This window comes from Stegostoma tigrinum, chromosome 17 (assembly GCF_030684315.1).
Source record: "Stegostoma tigrinum isolate sSteTig4 chromosome 17, sSteTig4.hap1, whole genome shotgun sequence".
Classification (NCBI taxonomy): domain Eukaryota; kingdom Metazoa; phylum Chordata; class Chondrichthyes; order Orectolobiformes; family Stegostomatidae; genus Stegostoma; species Stegostoma tigrinum.
The window spans coordinates 38,473,786-38,493,273 of NC_081370.1; the positions used below are offsets into that span (position 1 = coordinate 38,473,786).

The 19,488-nt window shown below is 41.2% G+C and overlaps 1 protein-coding gene across 3 annotated transcripts; it reads right to left on the reverse strand.

Moving 5' to 3' along the window:
* Nucleotides 1–1,733: 1,733 nt before the first annotated feature.
* rep15 (RAB15 effector protein) lies at nt 1,734–13,605 on the reverse strand. Of its 3 annotated transcripts, XR_009446820.1 has the most exons (3): nt 13,469–13,605; nt 2,251–5,233; nt 1,734–2,103 (listed from the first exon to the last, which is right to left on the reverse strand). XR_009446820.1 is itself a non-coding variant. In XM_048545727.2 (2 exons), the coding sequence occupies exon 2, from the start codon at nt 5,188–5,190 to the stop codon at nt 4,477–4,479; it is 714 nt and encodes a 237-aa protein (XP_048401684.1). In that variant the 5' UTR covers nt 5,191–5,233; nt 11,363–11,435; the 3' UTR covers nt 2,149–4,476. The 3 variants fall into 3 exon arrangements, 2 of the variants coding, with proteins under 2 accessions (XP_048401684.1, XP_048401683.1); XM_048545727.2 differs by lacking the exons at nt 1,734–2,103; nt 13,469–13,605 and adding an exon at nt 11,363–11,435 and having other exon boundaries at nt 2,149–5,233; XM_048545726.2 differs by lacking the exon at nt 1,734–2,103 and having other exon boundaries at nt 2,150–5,233.
* Between the last annotated feature and the right edge of the window lie 5,883 nt (nt 13,606–19,488).

Here is a 19,488-nt window from a genome sequence, read left to right on the forward strand (position 1 = left end):
GCACCTATATCTTCGACCATATCGTTTATATATATTACAAACAACAGCACTGATCCTTGTGGAACACTAGTGCTTCACAGACCTCAAGTCACACCCCTCCACAACCACACACTGTCTTCTATGACCAAGTCAATTTTGTATCCAACTTATCAAATCACCGTGGATCGCATGAGACTTAATTTTTGTTTTCCTTTGTTCAATTATGGGGTGAGGGGTGTCGCTGGCTAGGCAGCATTTATTACCCAGAGGTCAGTTAAGAGTCAACCATCATGCTGTGAGTCTGCAGTCACATGTAGGCCAGACCATGTAAGGATGGCAGTTTCCTTCTCTAAAGGATATTAGTGAACCAGATGGGTTTTCCTGACAATTGGCAATGGATTCACAGTCATCGTTAGATTCTTAAATCCAGATATTTATTAATTTCAAATTCCACCATCTGCCATGGTGGGGTTCAAACCTGGGTCCCCAGAACATTACCTCAGTCTCTGGATTAACAGTCCACCAATAATACCAGTAGGCGTAGGCCATCACCTCCCTGAGTGCAAATTGGCTTTAAGTAGACACAACACTTCACATATATTTGAAATTGGTTATACACTGATTTGCCCATCCTGAAATTGTGAAAGGTACAAGTTCTTTCTTGTTGTAGCATAGCTTGTAATATGACATGTGCACTTAAATCAGACTTTAAGTTAGTTTTTAAACAAGCTGCAATACACTTTGAAGATGCGTTTTCTTTAACAGCTTTGGAAAATTGCGTTTTTGTCAACTACTATAAAGTAAGCTTCATGTTAGTTCTACAATGATTAATAGTCTGTTCTTTGGCTTCCTGGTGACTTTCCCTGTAACGTTCACAGCCAATAAAAGAATTGAAAAACTTTCCCATAGTCTGCTCCAAAACAGGGTGGCTAATCAGGGGCACGACAGACACCCTTAATTCTTTCAAATAGAGTGACCAAAGTGTACTTTGCACCTTCACATAACCATTCCCCAAATATGAGAAAAGGGTAACAGGCTGATTATCAATCCATTGAAGCATGGAATAAATACTCCTTCTGTAACTGACCACTCCCGGAGTGGGGATTTGAATATCAAGCTCATTAAGAGTCAGTTGTGGACCTACTGAAGTTCAAGGCTATAACTACAATCCCAAATGGTGTATTTAATATTAACCTTAAACATAAATCATCCACAGAACAAATAGGTGGCATGATTTTTTTTTCCGAAAAGTCACATAAATCGATTTCAGTTATAAGAAAGTATGCACATGCACTGGTTAGCAAGACTGTGTGCACAAGTAAGTGAGTGATTTGCGGTAATACATCTGCAGGGTATTGTGTATGTGTATAATTTTATTGCCATGTCTACAAGAGCAAGTCAGAATCTGTCTATTCAGCTGTGAGTAACTCACCTCGTGGTTCCCAAAAGCCTCCGAGGCATAAAGGAAGAGTATTGGAATACTTTCCAATTACCTGGATGAATGCAGGTCCAACAACATTCAAGAAGCTCGACACTATCTCAGCCAAAGCAGTCCTCTTGATTACCATAGATAGTAAGAACTACTGACGCTGGAGTCAGAGACAACACAGTGTGGAGCTGGAGGAAGACAGCAGGCCAGGCAGCATCAGAGGAGCAGGAAAGTTGACGTTTTGGGTCGGGACTCTTCTTCAGAAATGGGTCCTGGCCCAAAACTTCAGCTTTCCTGCTCTTCTGATGCTGCCTGGCTTGCTATGTTCTTCCAGCTCCACAGTGTTACCACTGTGGTGAAAAAACAACCCTTGTAGCTCCTATGGTTCTTCTGTCAGTTATCTTTAATTGTATCATCTGGTTGCTGACTCTCTTCCCACTCGATTGAGTTTCTCCTCATTCAGTCTATCAAAACCTTTCATGATTTTTAACACTGCCACAAACCTCCCCCTTTAAGTTTTCTAATCTTGAAGAGACCAACTCTGCTTTCTCCAGTCTTGTCTTGACGGGTGAGAATGTATATTCTTTTGTATTTCACTTGGAACAGGATTAGAAATGGGATTTGAGGAGGTGGCTCCAATTGATGAGACGTCTCTGAGTCAGCTGGCTGAATGGTTTTTACTTGTGCTGTAATTCCTATAAAAAGTGAAGCCAGTAGTTAGGTATTATAATACATTTCAATATATTTGGTTTATTAACCCTTTAATGACTGCTTAAGCTCACACATTACACAAAGTACATCAGATTCCAGGTAAAGCATCTTTTAAGGCAACTTTATCATACCGTATAAAAACCGAAAGGACTGCAGACAGTGTTGGTCAGGAAGCAAAACAAAAGTTGCTGGAAAAGCTCAGCAGGTCTGGCAGCATCTGTAAAGAAAAATCAGAGGTAACGTTTCCTGTTCAGCAAACCAGAACACTGAGGAAGGATCACCAGACCCGAAACATTAACTGTTTTTATCATATCATAATTACTTCCAGATGTCAATTTTTCATCTTTAAACTGTAGATGGTGATATGGTGCTCATTTAAGGTGACTCATAAATATTAGGTGATCTGTTTTGCTAAGTTACTTCACAGGCAGTGAAGGCTAAATTCTGGCCCTTGGTGTTTATTCTGGAACTGATCAGTGTCCTAAAGTTTTATTCACGAGCAGCAGTGTGTTCACTACAATCTACAAGATGTGCTGCAGCAACTTGCTGAGGCTTCTTTAAGGACAATTACCAGAGCCACAAACTCTGTTGCCAAAAAACAAAAAGGGCACCAGGGATCTGGAAAGACCATCACCAAAATAGAGGATGAGAAAATTCAAAATGCAGAAACCAAACTGAAAGGTCAGACGGAGAATACTTTAAAACAAGTTTTTGTGGGCAGGTGAGTCATGTGTTATTTAGGGTGGGTTTGGCAGGGAGGAAGGCAGCAATATGGTTTTGAGATCACAATCTTATCAAACATGATCTTAACAAATGATGCAGCAGACCCTATATCATTAATTCATATCATTGAGTCTCTGTTGTGCTTAAGTTTCTCAAACATCTTTTTCATACTTTGAATATAAACACGTTCAATTTTTAAATCAGGTACGTTCAGGGCGGAGTGATCTGTGGTCATAGAATGATACAGTGGAGGAGTCCATTTGGCCCCATTGTGTCTGTGCCAGTTCTTTGAAAGTGCAATTCAATCAGTTCCATCAATTCCTGATCTTTCCTTCATAGCCCTGCATCTTCTTTCCTTTCAAGTATTTATCCAGTTCCTTTTTGAAAGGCAGGTCTGATTCTGTTTCCACCCCCAGGGGAATGAGGAAGTCCATACAGCTCATCTTACACTTCTAGTCTCTCTTGCCAGGCACTTGCTGTCACATGATGCCCCACATATTTACAGACTCTGAAAATGAAGCACACTGCCACTTAAAGTTCTCCTTAGAGCAGAGATGGCTAAGAGGAGATTTAATGGAGGTATTTGAATTTAGAGATTCATCCTCTGTTCTGATGTTTAGATGGAGTAAATAAAGAGAAACTGTTTCCATTTGTCTGTTTCCAGACACAGCAATTTAAAGTGACTGACAAAATAAGAATGGGTGACATGAGGGACATCTTCAATATGTGTTAATTAATTAGGATTAGAAATAGTTAGTTAATGGTAGACGGTGAATGTTGTTTGAACAAAATCTTTGAGAGAGGGTACTGGACAAATATTAAGGTGAAATACTTGCAGGGATATGGGAAAAAATTCCCAGGAATGACATTAACTCAAGAGGGGAAAACCAGTGTAAAACCAGTATTGATAGTTCCATATTTAAAATTTGTTCCAGTACTGGACGTCCATTTTAAAGTACGCAAGGCAAGATTTGTTTTAAAAAGGGTCGGCATGGTTGCTCAGTGGTTAGCAATGCTGCATCACAGCACTAGGGACCCAGGTTCGATTCCAGCCTCAGGCAACTGTCTATGTGGGGTTTGCATATTCTCCCTGTGTCTGCATGGGTTTCATCTGGGTGCCGCGGTGTCCAAAGATGTGCAGGCTCGGTGGATTGGCTATGCTAAAATTGCCCAGAGTGCCCAGGGATGTTTGGGTGTAGGTGGGTTAGACAGGGGAAATGCAGGGTTCGGGGAATGTTTCTGGGTGGAAAGCTCTTTGGAGGGGCAGTGTGGACTTGTTGGGCTGAATGACCTGCTCCACACTGTAGGGATTTTATGAGTTATTCACCATTTTTGCTTTTGGGAACTGGATTACACTTCAAATGAACTGACATAAACTCAAGAGATGAATAGCCTCCTTCTTCTTTTTCAAATTCTATGATTCTACTACTTCTAATCTTAAGAATGAGTGTGGAATAAAAGCTCCCCTTGTCTACAGGAATTAGTCGATGGGAGTTCCATGGATAGGCATGAAGCATTTCTAAAACAGTGGGTAACTATGTTGGAAAGTTCTACTTTCTGAAGTGATAATGAAGAGGTTTGCTTTCTTTTGTTGGAAAGTTTTGCAAACTGTTAAAAGTTATCCTGGGTGTAGTTTATTGTGTAAACTTGACACAGATTGGCTTTAAGCTGTCTGGTACACCTCCTTTCTGAAGGATCAGCTCCAACATTCTTCCTGGAGTGACAAAAGTCTTAGCTTTCTCAATGCAATCCAGCAAGGAAGTGTTATCAACTTCTTGGCCACTTCCCAAGTGTGCGTGGAAGTCATTGCTCAGGATGCCACAGATGGTCTTCGGGTCACCCTTGAGCCCAAAGAAAAGAAATAGTCCGTAACAGTCTTTCCCAATCGATGAACAGAAATCGCTGAATTTCTCAGGGTCGGTTTTGTTGATTGTCTCTTGTCTTGCCAGCTTCAAGGACTCAGTCGCCTGAAATCTCATCTTCATTGCTTGGTCTTCTTTCTTCTCCATGTGAATGGCTTGCACTGCAATCTGCACCTTGGGGTTTTTGGAAGATGCGTCCTGCACAGCCCAAACCCAATCTGTACCCAAAAGGATTGTCTGCTCTTCAGTCATCTTTGTACAACTGATTGATTCTGTCAGCTTACACTGAATGCTTCGGTTAATGTAGGTCATCAGGAAAATATCAGTCAACATAGAATTATTTACCTTCAGTTTGGACTCAGGGTCCTTGAATCCAATGTATTCTTTGGTTCTTTGTGAAGCAAAGATGACGCTCTGGTTGAATTGCTGAATAAAGTGATATTTCTCCGGTATTTTCAGCAAATCCATTAATATGTTTGTTGTCATATTTGGTTCTGACTTAGTTTCCTTCCTTCGAAACTCCAGTTTCCTGAAAAAATAAAACCAAGATAAACTCATGTAATAATAAGCAAAGGCTCATCATGTGCCATGTTGATGAAGTAGTAAATAATCAGTGTTTCAATTTTAAGGTGATTGGATCGATTTATTTCAACAAAACAGTCCCTTAATAGCCAGCCCCTCCACTGCATTAAATATTCATCATTTCCAAGTACACCAGAGAAGGTTCACAACGTTGATCCTGGGTATAAAGGGGTTTTTCTCATGACAGAAGGTCGAGAAGGTTGGGCCTGTACTCATTGGAGATAAGAATGTTGAGTGGTGACCTTAGTGTAATATTTAAGACTGATAGGGAATTTGAAAGGGTGGGTTGGGAGACATTGTTTCCTCTTGTGGGAGAGCCTTGGATCAGAGAACATAAACACAGAGTAATGAATCGCCCATTTAAGACAGGTATGAGGAGGAATTTTTTTTCTCTCAGAGGGTGGTGAATCAGTGGAATTTTTTTCTGCAGAGGACTGTTGAAACTGTGGCATTTAGTATAGTCAAGGCTCAGATAGGCAAGTTCCCAATTATTAGGGGAATCAAGATTTATCAACGGATAAAGCAGGAAAATAGACTTGAGAATAATCCAATCAACCATGATTTCATTGAATAGAGGAGTGAAATCAAAGGGACAAATGACCAACTTCCACTCTTACTTCTGACATTTCTACACAGGTAGCAGTGGGTACTATCTATCTACAGGATATGTGGCAGCAGCTTGGAAAGGCTCCTTTGAGCATCTCCTGAATCGAGTTTTATAGAAAGACAATAGTGCATGAGGACCCCATGAAGTTCCCTTCAAAGTCTTGCGCTTTCCTGACTCAGGACCGTATTGGCATTCTTTCACTGCTTCCAGGTCAAAAACCTATATTACATCACCGTAGCAACAAAGTAAAATCACCATAGTCTCATTGGGCCAGAGGGCTGCTCCCATTCTAGGGAGACGAATGGTGTTAGTTTAACCTGAGGGTAGTGATCTGGATGTGTGCTGTGAGTGGGGTGGACAAGGTCAGAAGTCACACAACGCTTGTCCTCACATACCACCCCACCAACCTCCGGATATAACGCATCATCCTCCGACACTTCCGCCATCTACAATCCGACCCCACCAAGGACATTTTTCCATCCCCACCCTTGTCTGCTTTCCAGAGGGACCACTCTCTCCATGAGTCCCTTGTCCGCTCCACAGTCCCTTCCAACCCCACCACATCCGGCACCTTCCCCTGCAACCGCAGGAAGTGCTACACTTGCCCTCACACCTCCTCCCTCACCCCTATCCCAGGCCCCAAGATGACTTTCCACATTAAGCAGATGTTCACCTGCACATCTGCCAATGTGGTATACAGTATCCATTGTACCTGGTGTGGCTTCCTCTACATTGAGGAAACCAAGCGGAGGCTTGGAGACCGCTTTGCAGAACACCTCCGCTCGGTTCGCAATAAACAACTGCACCTCCCAGTCGCAAAGCATTTTAACAACCCCTCCCATTCCTTAGACGACATGTCCATCATGGGCCTCCTGCAGTGCCACAATGATGCCACCCAAAGGTTGCAGGAACAGCAACTCATATTCCGCTTGGGAACCCTGCAGCCCAATGGTATCAATGTGGACTTCACCAGCTTCAAAATCTCCCCTTCCCCCACTGCATCCCAAAACTAGCCTAGCTTGTCCCCTTCCCTCACTGCATCCCAAAGCTAGCCCAGCACATCCCTGCCTCCCTAACCTGTCCTTCGTCTCACCTATCCCCTCCTCCCACCTCAAGCCGCACCTCCATTTCCTACCTACTAACCTCATCCCGCCTCCTTGACCTGTCCGTCCTCCCCGGACTGACCTATCTCCTCCTCTACACTCTCCTCTCCACCTATCTTCTTCCCTATCCACCTTCGGTCCGCCTCCCCCTCTCTCCCTATTTATTTCAGAACCCTCTCCCCATCCCACTTTTCTGATGAAGGGTCTAGGCCCAAAACGTCAGTTTTTGTGCTCCTGAGATGCTGCTTGGCCTGCTGCGTTCATCCAGCTCCACACTTTATTATCTCAGAAGTCACACAACATCAGGTTATGGTCCTACAGGTTTATCTGAAATCTCAAGCTTTTTGAGTGCTGCTCCTTCATTAGGTAGAGTTAACCTGAGGGTCAACATGTCTCATGAGAAGCAAGTGATCAAGGAGGAGAGCCCTTTTTGTTAAACTCAGTCAGTGCAGGAATTGAAACCATGCTGTTGGCATCACACTACATCCAGCCAGCTTAGCTAATAGACCCCACCGTGTATCACAGTAATTACAACAATTCAAGAAGACAGGTCACCACCAGCTTCTCAAAGGGTAGCTAAGAACAGGCAAAATACCGGGTTTTCTAGTCATTCCCATATGCTCAAAATTAATAAAACATGTACACTCACTCTCCAAAAACAATGTATACAATTAGTCAGGGTTAGAATTTAAAGGTCAAGGGATGTGCCAGCAGATGCAAAGCCGGAGAAATTTATACAACAGGGTGTGGAGAGATTAATAGGCATGGCTGAGTTTGTTACACTTAATGCTCTGGGTGCAGGAAACAAAAAAAACGACTTGCATTTCCACAGCACCATTCACAACCTCAGGACATCCTAAAGCTCTTTCAATCCAAAGCAGTTCCTTTTTGAATTTTTAATGTAGGAAATGTAGAAGCAAATATGCCCATAGCTAACTCCCACACTCCTCTGAGATAATGAATGGATATGTGATAGGAATGTTGGTCAATGGACAAAGTTTGAATCAAATCTCCTTGGAAAGCTCAAGATAATAAAATGTGAGGCTGGATGAACACAGCAGGCCAAGCAGCGTCTCAGGAGCACAAAAGCTGACGTTTCGGGCCTAGACCCTTCATCAGAGCTCCTGAGCTCTTTTGTGCTCCTGAGATGCTGCTTGGCCTGCTGTGTTCATCCAGCCTCACATTTTATTATCTTGGAATCTCCAGCATCTGCAGTTCCCATTATCTCTGATACTCCTTGGAAAGCTCTCCTGGTTTTTATGAAATAGGACCCTAAGATTTTATCTTACACCCACCTGAGAGCTTAAAAGCGGCCTCATTTGAATATCCTAAGGGAACGATCACAACCTTAACCATACAACACTCCCTCTGCAGTGGCACTGAAGTGTCAGCTCACATACAAGAAGTCCACTGGACGAAGAGCCAGAGATTGCTACCACTGACTCTCAGCTTTCACATAAAACGCTGAATAGCAAAATTTACTTATATTTATAGCAGCTTCTATCTCATAAGTCAACGATTTGTGTCATAATGGTCAACTTTATGTTAAGCACTGTCTGTTGTTACTTAGGAGCCCCACTCTGGGATGGCAGGCTCCATCACATTTGCTGCTGATGAAGGCAGTGGGCTGAGAAAATATACAATGATTTGCTGGCCTTTGATTTCTCTGGACCTGCTTCTTGGCCCATTCAGCCTTTTGTTTCTGCCTCCTCCAAAGTGCTTCCAAACAATTAGCCTGTAGAAGTCACAGGCATCAGGAATTTTCTCCCAGCTGTAAGTGTTAATGACCATCATATTCATAACTTGTGGCTGACAATAGCCCTAACCATAAATAAGTGCCATTACTAACTAGAACGTGCAGTTATATGTTCCCCTCAATGTATCAGATGTGAACAGCTGTGAAGAAAAGTTCTAAATAAGATAATTGAGTACACATTTTGAAACATTATTATTTTATATCCTGAGTTGAGGGTAGGTGAGATAAGATTTTTACATTACAGTTGCAAACAGGAATAAGGTGAGGCTGTACAACAACTTAAGCCTATGCTGCTCCTTTCACTGAAATCATGGTAGATCTATATTATAAATCTATTATACCATAGCCTATTAGTGATATCAATTACATGATATTTTACCATAGCCTATTAGTGATATCAATTACATGATATTTTACCATAGCCTATTAGTGATATCAATTACATGATATTTTACATTATTATACTAGATATTACACTTTGTCTGAATTGTCTTGAGATGTTTTGAAGTGGTGGACTGTATGACTCTCAAATACAGCACATTACCACATGAGTTTTTCAGACGAGTGTACTCAGCCCAACCATCTACACCTGTTTAATCAACACCGTCCCTGCATCATAAAGTCAGAGTGAGGACGTTCATTATCTGCACAATGCTTAGCACCATTCACAGTTCCTCAGAGAGTGAAGCAGTCTTTGTTCACAGGCAATAAAACCTGGATAACATCCACGCTTGGATTGATGAGTAGCAAATAAGATTCATGCAATGCAAGTGACAGACAAAGACCATCTCTAACAAGGGAAAGATTAACAATGGCCACTCACTATCAATGGCATCACCATTGAGGAATCAAATGAACATATGAATTTGGAGCATAAATAAACCATTCAGCCCCCATTCAACTTGCTCCATGATTCAATAAGAGCATAGCTTGTCAGTTTGCATTTTCAATTCCACATTCTTATCTACTCCAAGTAACCCTTAATTCCCTTGCCTCAGAAGAACCTCTGTATTAAAAATATTTAATAACTCTGTGTCCATTGCCTTCTGATGCAAAGAGTTCCAAACCTCTCAGAGAAAGAAATTTTTCCTCATCACAATCCCAATTCCCACACTTTCAACATCTTGAGGTTCACCATTGACCATATACTGAACTAGAGCAGTCACATAAATCCTACGGTTAATAAAGTGAGTCTGAGGCTAAAAACTCACCTTTTGTGACTTAACTCTACTCTACCACGTACAAGGCGCAAGTCAGGAATGTGTTGGAATACTCTCCATTTGCCTAGATTTACTCAGCTCCAAAGACACTCAAGGAGTTTGACACCATCTAAAATAGACAGACTACTTGATTGAGACTCCATCTACCTCCTCAAACAGTCATTTCCCTCATCACTAAAATGCTAGCAGTAAGTACTGAGTACAAGAAGCACTGCACTAACTTACCAAGGCTCCTTTGACAGCAGCTCCATAGCCTGTACCTCCTAGAAGGACAAGGACAGCTGATGCATGGGAGTATCAACATCCTTAAATTTTCCCTCCAAATCACTTGGAATAGTATCTATGCTCCTTCCTAACAGTGGGTGTCTCTATACTTCAACAACAGGAGTGGTTCAATAGGCAGCTCACCAACCTGTCTGACACAATTCACAAATAGCAATAAATTCTGGTCTATCTATTGATGACCATGTCCCAACTCTGATGTTGGGTGCGTGATTTAAATATATTTTAATATTATTTCTTTCTAAATTTTGAGTTAGATACATGTGGAACTGTGTGTCTGAAAGATTTAATGATTGATAATGCAAGTATGTCTGTAGCTATGGTTAATGCTTTTAAAACAACTTGATGAAATAGTCTCTAAAACTAATGAACTTTGTTTATGTTAGGAGTGTTTACGGCCAAGCAAAGTTCACAATTGTGCATCAAAGTTTCCCTCAGAAACTTCTGCACAAGGTTTCATTTTTAAATTTAGTGAAAACACTCATAGCTTGAAATAAAATGTTTCTTTCTAGCCTCATTTGGGGCAGATGGATGAAGCTGGATGTGAAAAGCTGTGCTCCTGAGAGAGGGAGAAGACAGTAAAAATAGATTACCAAAGAACAAGAATGATAGCTATAGACCAAGACCAGAAGTGTTTGGATAAACTTTGATGAGGTTATTTGAAGATGATCCAAAAGCTATACAGAATCATGGCTGAGATTTTGTCTTATGTTAGTACAGTCCAAGAGATTCATTTGGTTACCATAAAAAGGATACTTTTGGGATTTATCAAGGAGTTGTTTGGGGTTAATGGGATTATACATTTTACAATGCATTTCAAAATCTTCAAGTTTGTGTTTTCTGTAAATAGATTCACTTATTCTATCTTTTGATCTTTTCAGTAAAACACCACTTGGGATCACAACACATGCATAAATAAAAATAGTATCAAAATGTAATGTCTTCATGCATAAAAATATCCAAGCAGAATGAGAAAAAAAAGGCAGGCATTTTGCATCTTTTTCTTACTTCAGTCTACAACCATTTGAAAATAGACTTCGTCTACATTAGTAGCATAATAATGCAAGAGCTTCTGCATGGTTTAACCTAGCAGTCATAGTAAACTTACCGTTAGCGATGCCGCAAAACAGCTACTAAAATGTTTACACTTGCCTGTTGAAAGGTGAATCACCCACCTTTCCTTGGTCCACACCTCTAAGACTAACTCACCTCTAAGATTAGTTATCCTTTTGATCTAAAACCTTGGCAAACATTGTGCAATGTTCCATTCCCAGTCTGTGCTAAAATACATTGGCTTCTTGTTCGATTCGTAGAATTTTACAGTACAGGAGGCCACTCGACACATTGTGTCTGAATTAGCTCCCGGACAGCTACTTGTATTCTCCAGCCCTATCTCCATTGCTTGCCTCTACCATTCTCCCAGACAGTGCATTCAAAATCCTAATAACTCGAGTAAAGCAGTTTCCCTGCAGCCCAATGGTATCAACTTGGATTTCACAAGCTTCAAAATCACCCCTCTCCCCACTGCATCCCAAAACCAGCCCAGCTTGTCCCCGCCTCCCTAACCTGTTCTTCCTCTCACCTATTCCCCTCCTCCCACCTCAAGCCAGATCTCCATTCCATACCTCCTAACCTCATCCTGCCCCTTGACCTGTCTGTCTTCCTTGGACTGACCTATCCCCTCTCTACCTCTCCACCTATACTCACCTCTACAGGCTCCATCCCTGCCCCTTTAAATTGTCTGTCTCCTCTCCACCTACCTTCTCCTCTATCCACCTCCCCCTCTCTATCTATTTATTTCAGAACCCTTTCCTCATTCCCCTTTTCTGATGAAGGGTCTAGGCCCGAAACGTCAGCTTTTGTGCTCCTAAGATGTTGCTTGGCCTGCTGTGTTCATCCAGCTCCACACTGTCATCTCTCTTCATTCCTGGCTCCTTTGCTGACAATCTCGAAATTGTGATGGCTAATTACTGACATGACAACAACTGAAAACCAAATATCTTTCATTTTACTGTCAAATTGTCCATAATTTTGAACACCTCAATAAGATGTGACTTTAATCTTCTCTAGTCCAAGGAGAATAATTTCTCTAATCTTTCTTTGAATCAAAAGTTCTTCAATCTTGGTATCATTCAAAGAAGTACATTTAATATCATTCTCCTTTGTCTTATAATCTCCCTTATGCCTTTTTACTCCAAACTCCTCCAACTTTGTACTGACTCCCATGACTTTTGGTCATTTTGTGGCACCTCTTTTCACTTGACATTAGATGACATGGGTTTCTCCAAATCCCTCACTAAACCCCATTTACTTCATTTCCCACTGCAATCTTTTAGAAACGCCATCTCCTGATAAGTTATCCCCATCCTTGCTCCATGACTTGCTGACCATTTGTCTGAATTGCATTGCCCAACCACAATCCAGTATAAATTTTAGTTTATGTCAAAGGCACAATACAGAAATTAACTGTTGAGTACGAGTGATTTCTTTGGTTGCAATTGTAACTTAACCTTCCTGTTGGGAGATTGAGAGGACTTGGGCACAAACATGTTGTTAGTCCCAAACATATTTCACTCCATATTGAAGTCAGTGCATTTGAAAAATCGATGCACTTCCCAGCTTGTGGTTTAAGTTACAGCCTTCACCTTAATTTCTGAATCTGTATCAATCATTTGTCAAAACTCTCTGTGACTGCCGCTCTTGCCTGTATATTGAAAATCTATCAGTTTAAAGGCAAGTCCAAAGCCAAAAACATAAAATACTGCCTGTGCAACACAAAGGGAGGTTTTACACTTTTCCCAGTCTCTCAGGAGATTATAAGAAAAAAATGCCACGGTACTATTTGAGGAAAAGTGAAAAAAATTCATCACTATTTATCCCTCAACCAGTGTCACAAATAATGATTATTCGAACTTTACCATATTGCTGTTTTTGAGAGTTTGATGAGTACAGATTAGCTGTTATGTTACTGCAATAATAACCCTTTATAGAAAAGTATTTGATTGCTATAAACTGTTTTGGCATGTCATGAAAGATCTTGTTGAATTATATTTTAGAAAACATTAAAGCTACACAAAAACAGTATAGAACAAACTATTCTGTGGATCCTTTTTCTGCAATTATTAACCATTTTAATTACTGGTAGTTCCTGCAAACTCCCCAGTAATAGAATCATACATCTTAATTACACAACTTAAAAGCAAACTTAACTTACCAAGTTGTCAACTTTGTTTCAAGACAGTCTCTGAACAAAATGTAGTCTGCACTCAAGTGGGTGTGTTATCTATTTCCAAGTTTTACATAAGCTCAATTTTTAAACAAATAGTAGCAGCATTTCAGATGGACTGTTGTGTGAACCACCCACAAGTGCACTTTGTCTTGCAAATACAGGTGTTTTCTGTATTACTTTACTGGATGCCAGGTGATTATTGCTTTGCAAACTTACTGAAGAATGACATATCACAAAATGTGATGCAGAGTAATCAAAAGAGTAATTTTCTGTGGTGCTTGCAAATAAACTGCCCTAAACCACAAGAATGTCAATGGATATATTGTAAATGTGAAGTAGAAACAGAAAATGCAGTAAGATCTCAGCCTTCTCTAAAGTTCACCTTTTGCACATCCCTGATTTCAAACATTCCACCATTGGTAGTCCTGCCTTTATTTGGCTGGACTTTATGGTCTGCAATTCTGCTCCATATCAATAAGGCTTTTCTTGGAATCTACCTCTTCGGTATCTTTTTATCATCCTTCTAAACATCTCCTTATGTAATTGTGTCAATTTTTGTTCAAGAATACTCTTCTGAAACCAGCTGGAATGTTCAAACATGTAAAAGCATTACGTAAAGACTTTTGTACAAAATCGGCCATATCCTCCAATTAAAAATAGCATTGGTACTCTACCTTTGCAAACTACAGCCCCATTTTCAACTTTCCTTCGCTCTCCAAGTCTGGCAGTATGCTCTGAAGGAGATTCATTGGGCTCAAAACATTACCTGTTTTAGTTGCTACAATGCTGCTGGGTTTTTCCAGCACTTTCTGCTTTTCTTTTGGTTTTCCAGCATCTGTAATTCTTTATTTTTATTATTTTGGAACACGTTGTCTCCCCCCAAAATCTGAGACTATCTTTCTGGGACTCCATGCTTTAAATCCCTCAAATCAGCTTTCCTTCCCCATGCCATAGTGCGAAAACGGCGCTTATCCAAGTTACAAATGATTATTCTAGGGCAGAAGTAAACTTTCTCTCGTCATCAAATCCTTGCATCTATTTTTAATGGTTTTTAAAATTGTTCACAGGCCTCCTCCATTTTAAACTACCTTTGCTGTCTTCTTCTTACATTGGCTGCATCCACCTCCCCCAGTGAGGCTGCTGCCTGTCCACAGCCTTAACCCTCCCACCTGAAAAGCTGTCTGCTATCCTTCACTGGGCACCTCTGAGAAGATCACGGAAGTGAGCTAGTTTCAGACACTGCTGGGGTAAGGACTGTGAGTGAATAGTAAAATAAGCCCCTTGCAAATCACAAGCTTCCATCATAAAACAGATTAAGCTGAAATGTTACACGTTACAAGCCATTTCTTTTACTGTTTCACAGGATGTAGGTGTCACTGGCTAGGCTGACATTCATGTCCTGTTGCTAATTTCCCTTACACCTTCTTGAACCACTGCACTCCATGTAGAGTGTGGACATCCACAGTTTTGTTAGGACAGGAATTCCAGAATATTGGCCCAGCAGCAATATCACTCTAAGTAAGAATACCGAAGATTTAGAGTTGATCCTGCAGCCCTTGTCCTTCTGGTAAGCGTCGCAGATTTGGAGGGGAGTTGTTGAAGGACCCTTGCTGAGTTGCTGCAGCACATTTCGTAAAAGATACATGTTGCTGTCACCGGTACCAATTCAGCAGGCTACTTTGTCCTGGTGTGTAAAAACAGAATAACTGCTTGCTGTAAATCAGGAACAGAAACAAAGTTGCCGGAGAAGCTCAGCAGAACTGAGGAAGGGTCGCCAGACCTGAAACGTTAACACTGTTTTTCCCTTCACAGATGCTGCCAGGCCTGCTGAGCTTCTCCAGCAACTTTGTTTTTGTCCTGGAATGCGTTGTGTCTCGATCTGAAACATCAACTTTTCTGCTCGGCCTGCTGTGTTCCTCCAGATCCACACTGTGCTGTCTCTGATGCCAGCATCAACACTTCTTACTATCTGAGTGTTGTGCCTCGAGTACTTTTTGGAGCTGCATCAATCCAGACAAAAAGAAACTATACCACCACATTTCTGATTTATGCATTATTAATGATCAAGACACTTTTGTGAATGGGGGAAGGGGGATTGGGGGTTCAGCAGTTCCATCCTAAAGAATTCTGACTCTCTCAGCTGCTCTTGTGGTCATAGCATTTATGCAGCATTCATATTATAAGGTGCGAGAAATCCCAATTCCTTTGCCTCCGCTGCATCTGCTCCCAGGATGAGGCATTCCACTCCTGTACATCTCAGATGTCCTTGTATTTTGAGGACCACAACTCCCCACCACCCCCCCACCTCCCGCAGTGGTCGAGAACGCCCTCAACTGTATCTTCTGCATTTCCTGCAACTCATCCCTCACACCGCGCCCGCACAATAACAAACAAAACAGAATCCCCCTAGTCCTCACACACCACCCCACCAACCTCCGGATCCAACACATCATCCTCCAACACTTCCGCCATCTACAATCCGACCCCACCACTCGAGACATTTTTCCATCCCCACCCTTGTTTGCTTTCTGGAGAGACCACTCTCTCCGTGACTCCCTTGTCTGCTCCGTGCTCCCAAACGGAGGGGCTGTAGCGGAGTGGGAGAAGCGGAGTGGGAGAAGCGGAGTGGGAGAAGCGGAGTGGGAGAAGCGGAGTGGGAGAAGCGGAGTGGGAGAAGCGGAGTGGGAGAAGCGGAGTGGGAGAAGCAGAGTGGGAGAAGCAGAGTGGGAGAAGCAGAGTGGGAGAAGCAGAGTGCGACTGAGGGGCAGAAACGGAGTCCGAGAATCAGAGTGCAAGAAACAATGGAGCTGAAACAGAGTGTGAGAAACAGAGGGGATATTCAATTCTGATGAATGGAAATCCCAAGGTGGTGACTGGGGGGAGAACAGGGTGAGTCGGCTTGGCAATGGCAGTGTCTTTGATTGTCAAGGGAAGATGATTGCATCCTTTCTAGCTGGAGGTAGTCATTACTTGACACTTAAATGATTAGTAACATTCGTGTCCCACATTACCTCAAGCCTGACTGTGGTCCAGATCATGCTGGGTATGGCCAGGCTCATTTTAGTCACATCTCCAGTTCAACTGTAACAGAGTACATAGGAAACATTCATAAGCCATTCAGCCCCTCGAGTCAGTTCTGCTATTTCATGAGGTCATGGCTGATCTGTCAACTAACTCCATATACCATATGTTTATATTTGATCTATTTGTTTAGCAACATTTATCCGTCATAGATTTAAAATTAACAACTGATCCAGCATCCACCACCATTGTATAAGAGAGACTCAAGCCTCTATTACCCTTTAAGTGCTTCTTAACACCTAGGCCTAATTTTCAGATTACGCCCTTGCTCTAGAATCATCAGGCAGTGGAAATGGTTTATCTTTGTCTATCCTGTCTTTTCCTGTTAGTATCTCAAAGATTTCGATCAGACTACCCCTTAACCTTCCAAATTCCGGAGAAAACCAGCATAATCACCCCATAACTTAACCCCTGATGTCTGGATTTCATTCTTTTAAACATACATTGTACTTCCTCCAAGGCTAATACATCCTGAGGTGACAGCTGGCTTGCACCTACACAGGAAGTTTGCTGACAAAGCAATTTGGAGTAAAGGTCTTTTTGTAAGAGCCACAGAGAGTGTGCTAAAGTGGTTTCCTATAATAACAGTTTCGGTTATGCTGAGAGTAGCAAAGGTTGTTCTCCCTAGTGCAGACAGAATCCTGATGGTAGTTAATAGACAGCCCAAACAGAATGAAGAGTTTCAATGAGAGAAAATAGGAACATTAGTAATCAATGGATGCAGAATTAAGGTCAGGTAAGATTCAGAAATGGGATGAACAGTTTTTTTTGCACAGCAACTTATGTGGATCTACAATACAAATAATGCAGATTTAGGAGTAACATTCAAAACAAAATTGGATAAACACTTGAAAGCACACATTTACAAGAGAAAGCGAGGAGGACTGTGACTAACTGGATAGCTTTGGCTCAGGCACAATGGGTCAAATAGCCTCATTCAGCTCTGCAAGATCTCAACATCTCTTGCCCAGCAAAGGTCTCAAGGTGTACTTTCTAAATGTTTTGTTTTTGGCACTTGCCATTCATTCCTGAGCCTGCCCCCAAACCATTCCTTATCAAGTTCTCACAGTAAAACAAAAGAGAACACTAAATTTCATGGAAAACACTAAACAGGCAAGAGTGTTGGCAATAAACACAAAGAACCACGGATGCTAGGAATCTGAAACAAAACAAAGTGTTGGAGAAACTCAGCAAGCCTGGGGGCATCTGTTGAGAGAAAAACAGAGTTAATATTTTGACTCCAGTGACATTTCTTCAGAACAGGAAAGAAGAGTGTTGGTCATTTTCATTATGTGTAACAAAGTTCAAATTCGAGGCAATCAGACACAGTCAACATGGTTTTGTGTAAGAGAAACCATATTCAGCCAATTTCTGGGGTTCTTCAAGGAAGTAGCACACATCATGGACAAAGGGGAACCAGTACCAGTACTGTAGTGTACTTAGATTACCAAAAGAAGTTTGTAAAGGAATGTTGCAGAAAATAAAACCTCTGGTGAGCATGGTCAGAAGATTGGCATAGACAGAAGACTGGCAAGCTAACAAGAAACAGCAGGCACAAATAGGTCTTTTCTGGTTGACAAAATATAATAACTGGTATGCCACAGGAATCAGTGTTGGGGCCTCAAGTTTTACAATTTATAACATTGACTTTGACGAAAGGACCAAAGGTAAGCATTTCGTACCTAATGCAGCATTATATTCAACACAAAGTCTTAATTCGAGTGAGTTTCAGATGTCTGCTTACTGGGTGTGGGCCTCATGAGAGGTTACATGACTATGGCAGACTAACAGGGACGATTATACATGATTGTACAGACAAACATCATCTTTTTTATAATGTAAGCATTATCATATAAATTTTAAATTACTCAAGTTACTAAATATTTACAAGATTGTAAAAAGGGATTTTCCTTTCTCCGGAATGATCCTCTTTCCTTTGTATTCTTTCATTTGTTCACCTAATCCACTAGAAATTTGCTAGTTTGACAGATCTGTTTGCAAATGTCATACAACTGGGGTTGGCCTAGTAGTATTATCACTAGACTATCAAACTAGAAACCCAGGTAATATTCTGAGAACGTGGGTTCAAATCCCACTATGGTGGAATTTGAATTCACGAAGAATCTGGATTTAAGCAACTACTGATTACCATAAATCATTGTCAAGTGTTAGGGGAAAAACCCACCTGATTCACTAATGCATTTCAGGGAAGGAAATCTGTTATCCTTACCTGGCCTGGCCTACATGTGACTCCAGATTCACAGCAATATGACCGATTCTTAACTGCCCTCATCCAGTAAATGGAGGAAAAAAAAAATGCAGTAAACTTGCTAAATTCAATTAGGAGTAAAAATAGGTAGGAAAGTAATCTGTGTAAATTATAACATGTTCATGAGCGAGTTCACAAACTGTTACAGATAGGTCAAATTTCTAGCAAACTAAGTATAAATGTAGGAAATCATGAAATCATCTATTTTGGATGCTAGAGTGAAAAGATTTGTTATGTAAATGGTGAGAAATTACATACCTTTGATGCAGTGGGATCTGGGTGTCTATGACTACATAAATTTATTAATTGTTTTCATGAGTAATATGTCCCATTCAATGAAATGAGTGGGATCCTAGTCCATGAATCGCCAAAGGTTAGTTATGCAGGTACATCATGTAATTAGGGAAACTGATATAATGCAAAGGGAATTGAATACAAAAATAAAGAAGTTATGCTCTAGGTATACAGGTCACTGATGAAGAGACCATGTCTGTAGCAGTGTGTACATGACTGGTCTCCTTAATGAAGGGAGGATGCAAATTTGTTGGAGTGGATCAGAGAAAGTGAACTTCTCAAATGGGTGGATTATCATACAAGACAAGCTTGGATAGGTTAGACTTGTATCTACTAAAGGTTAGAAAAGTAAGCGGTGACT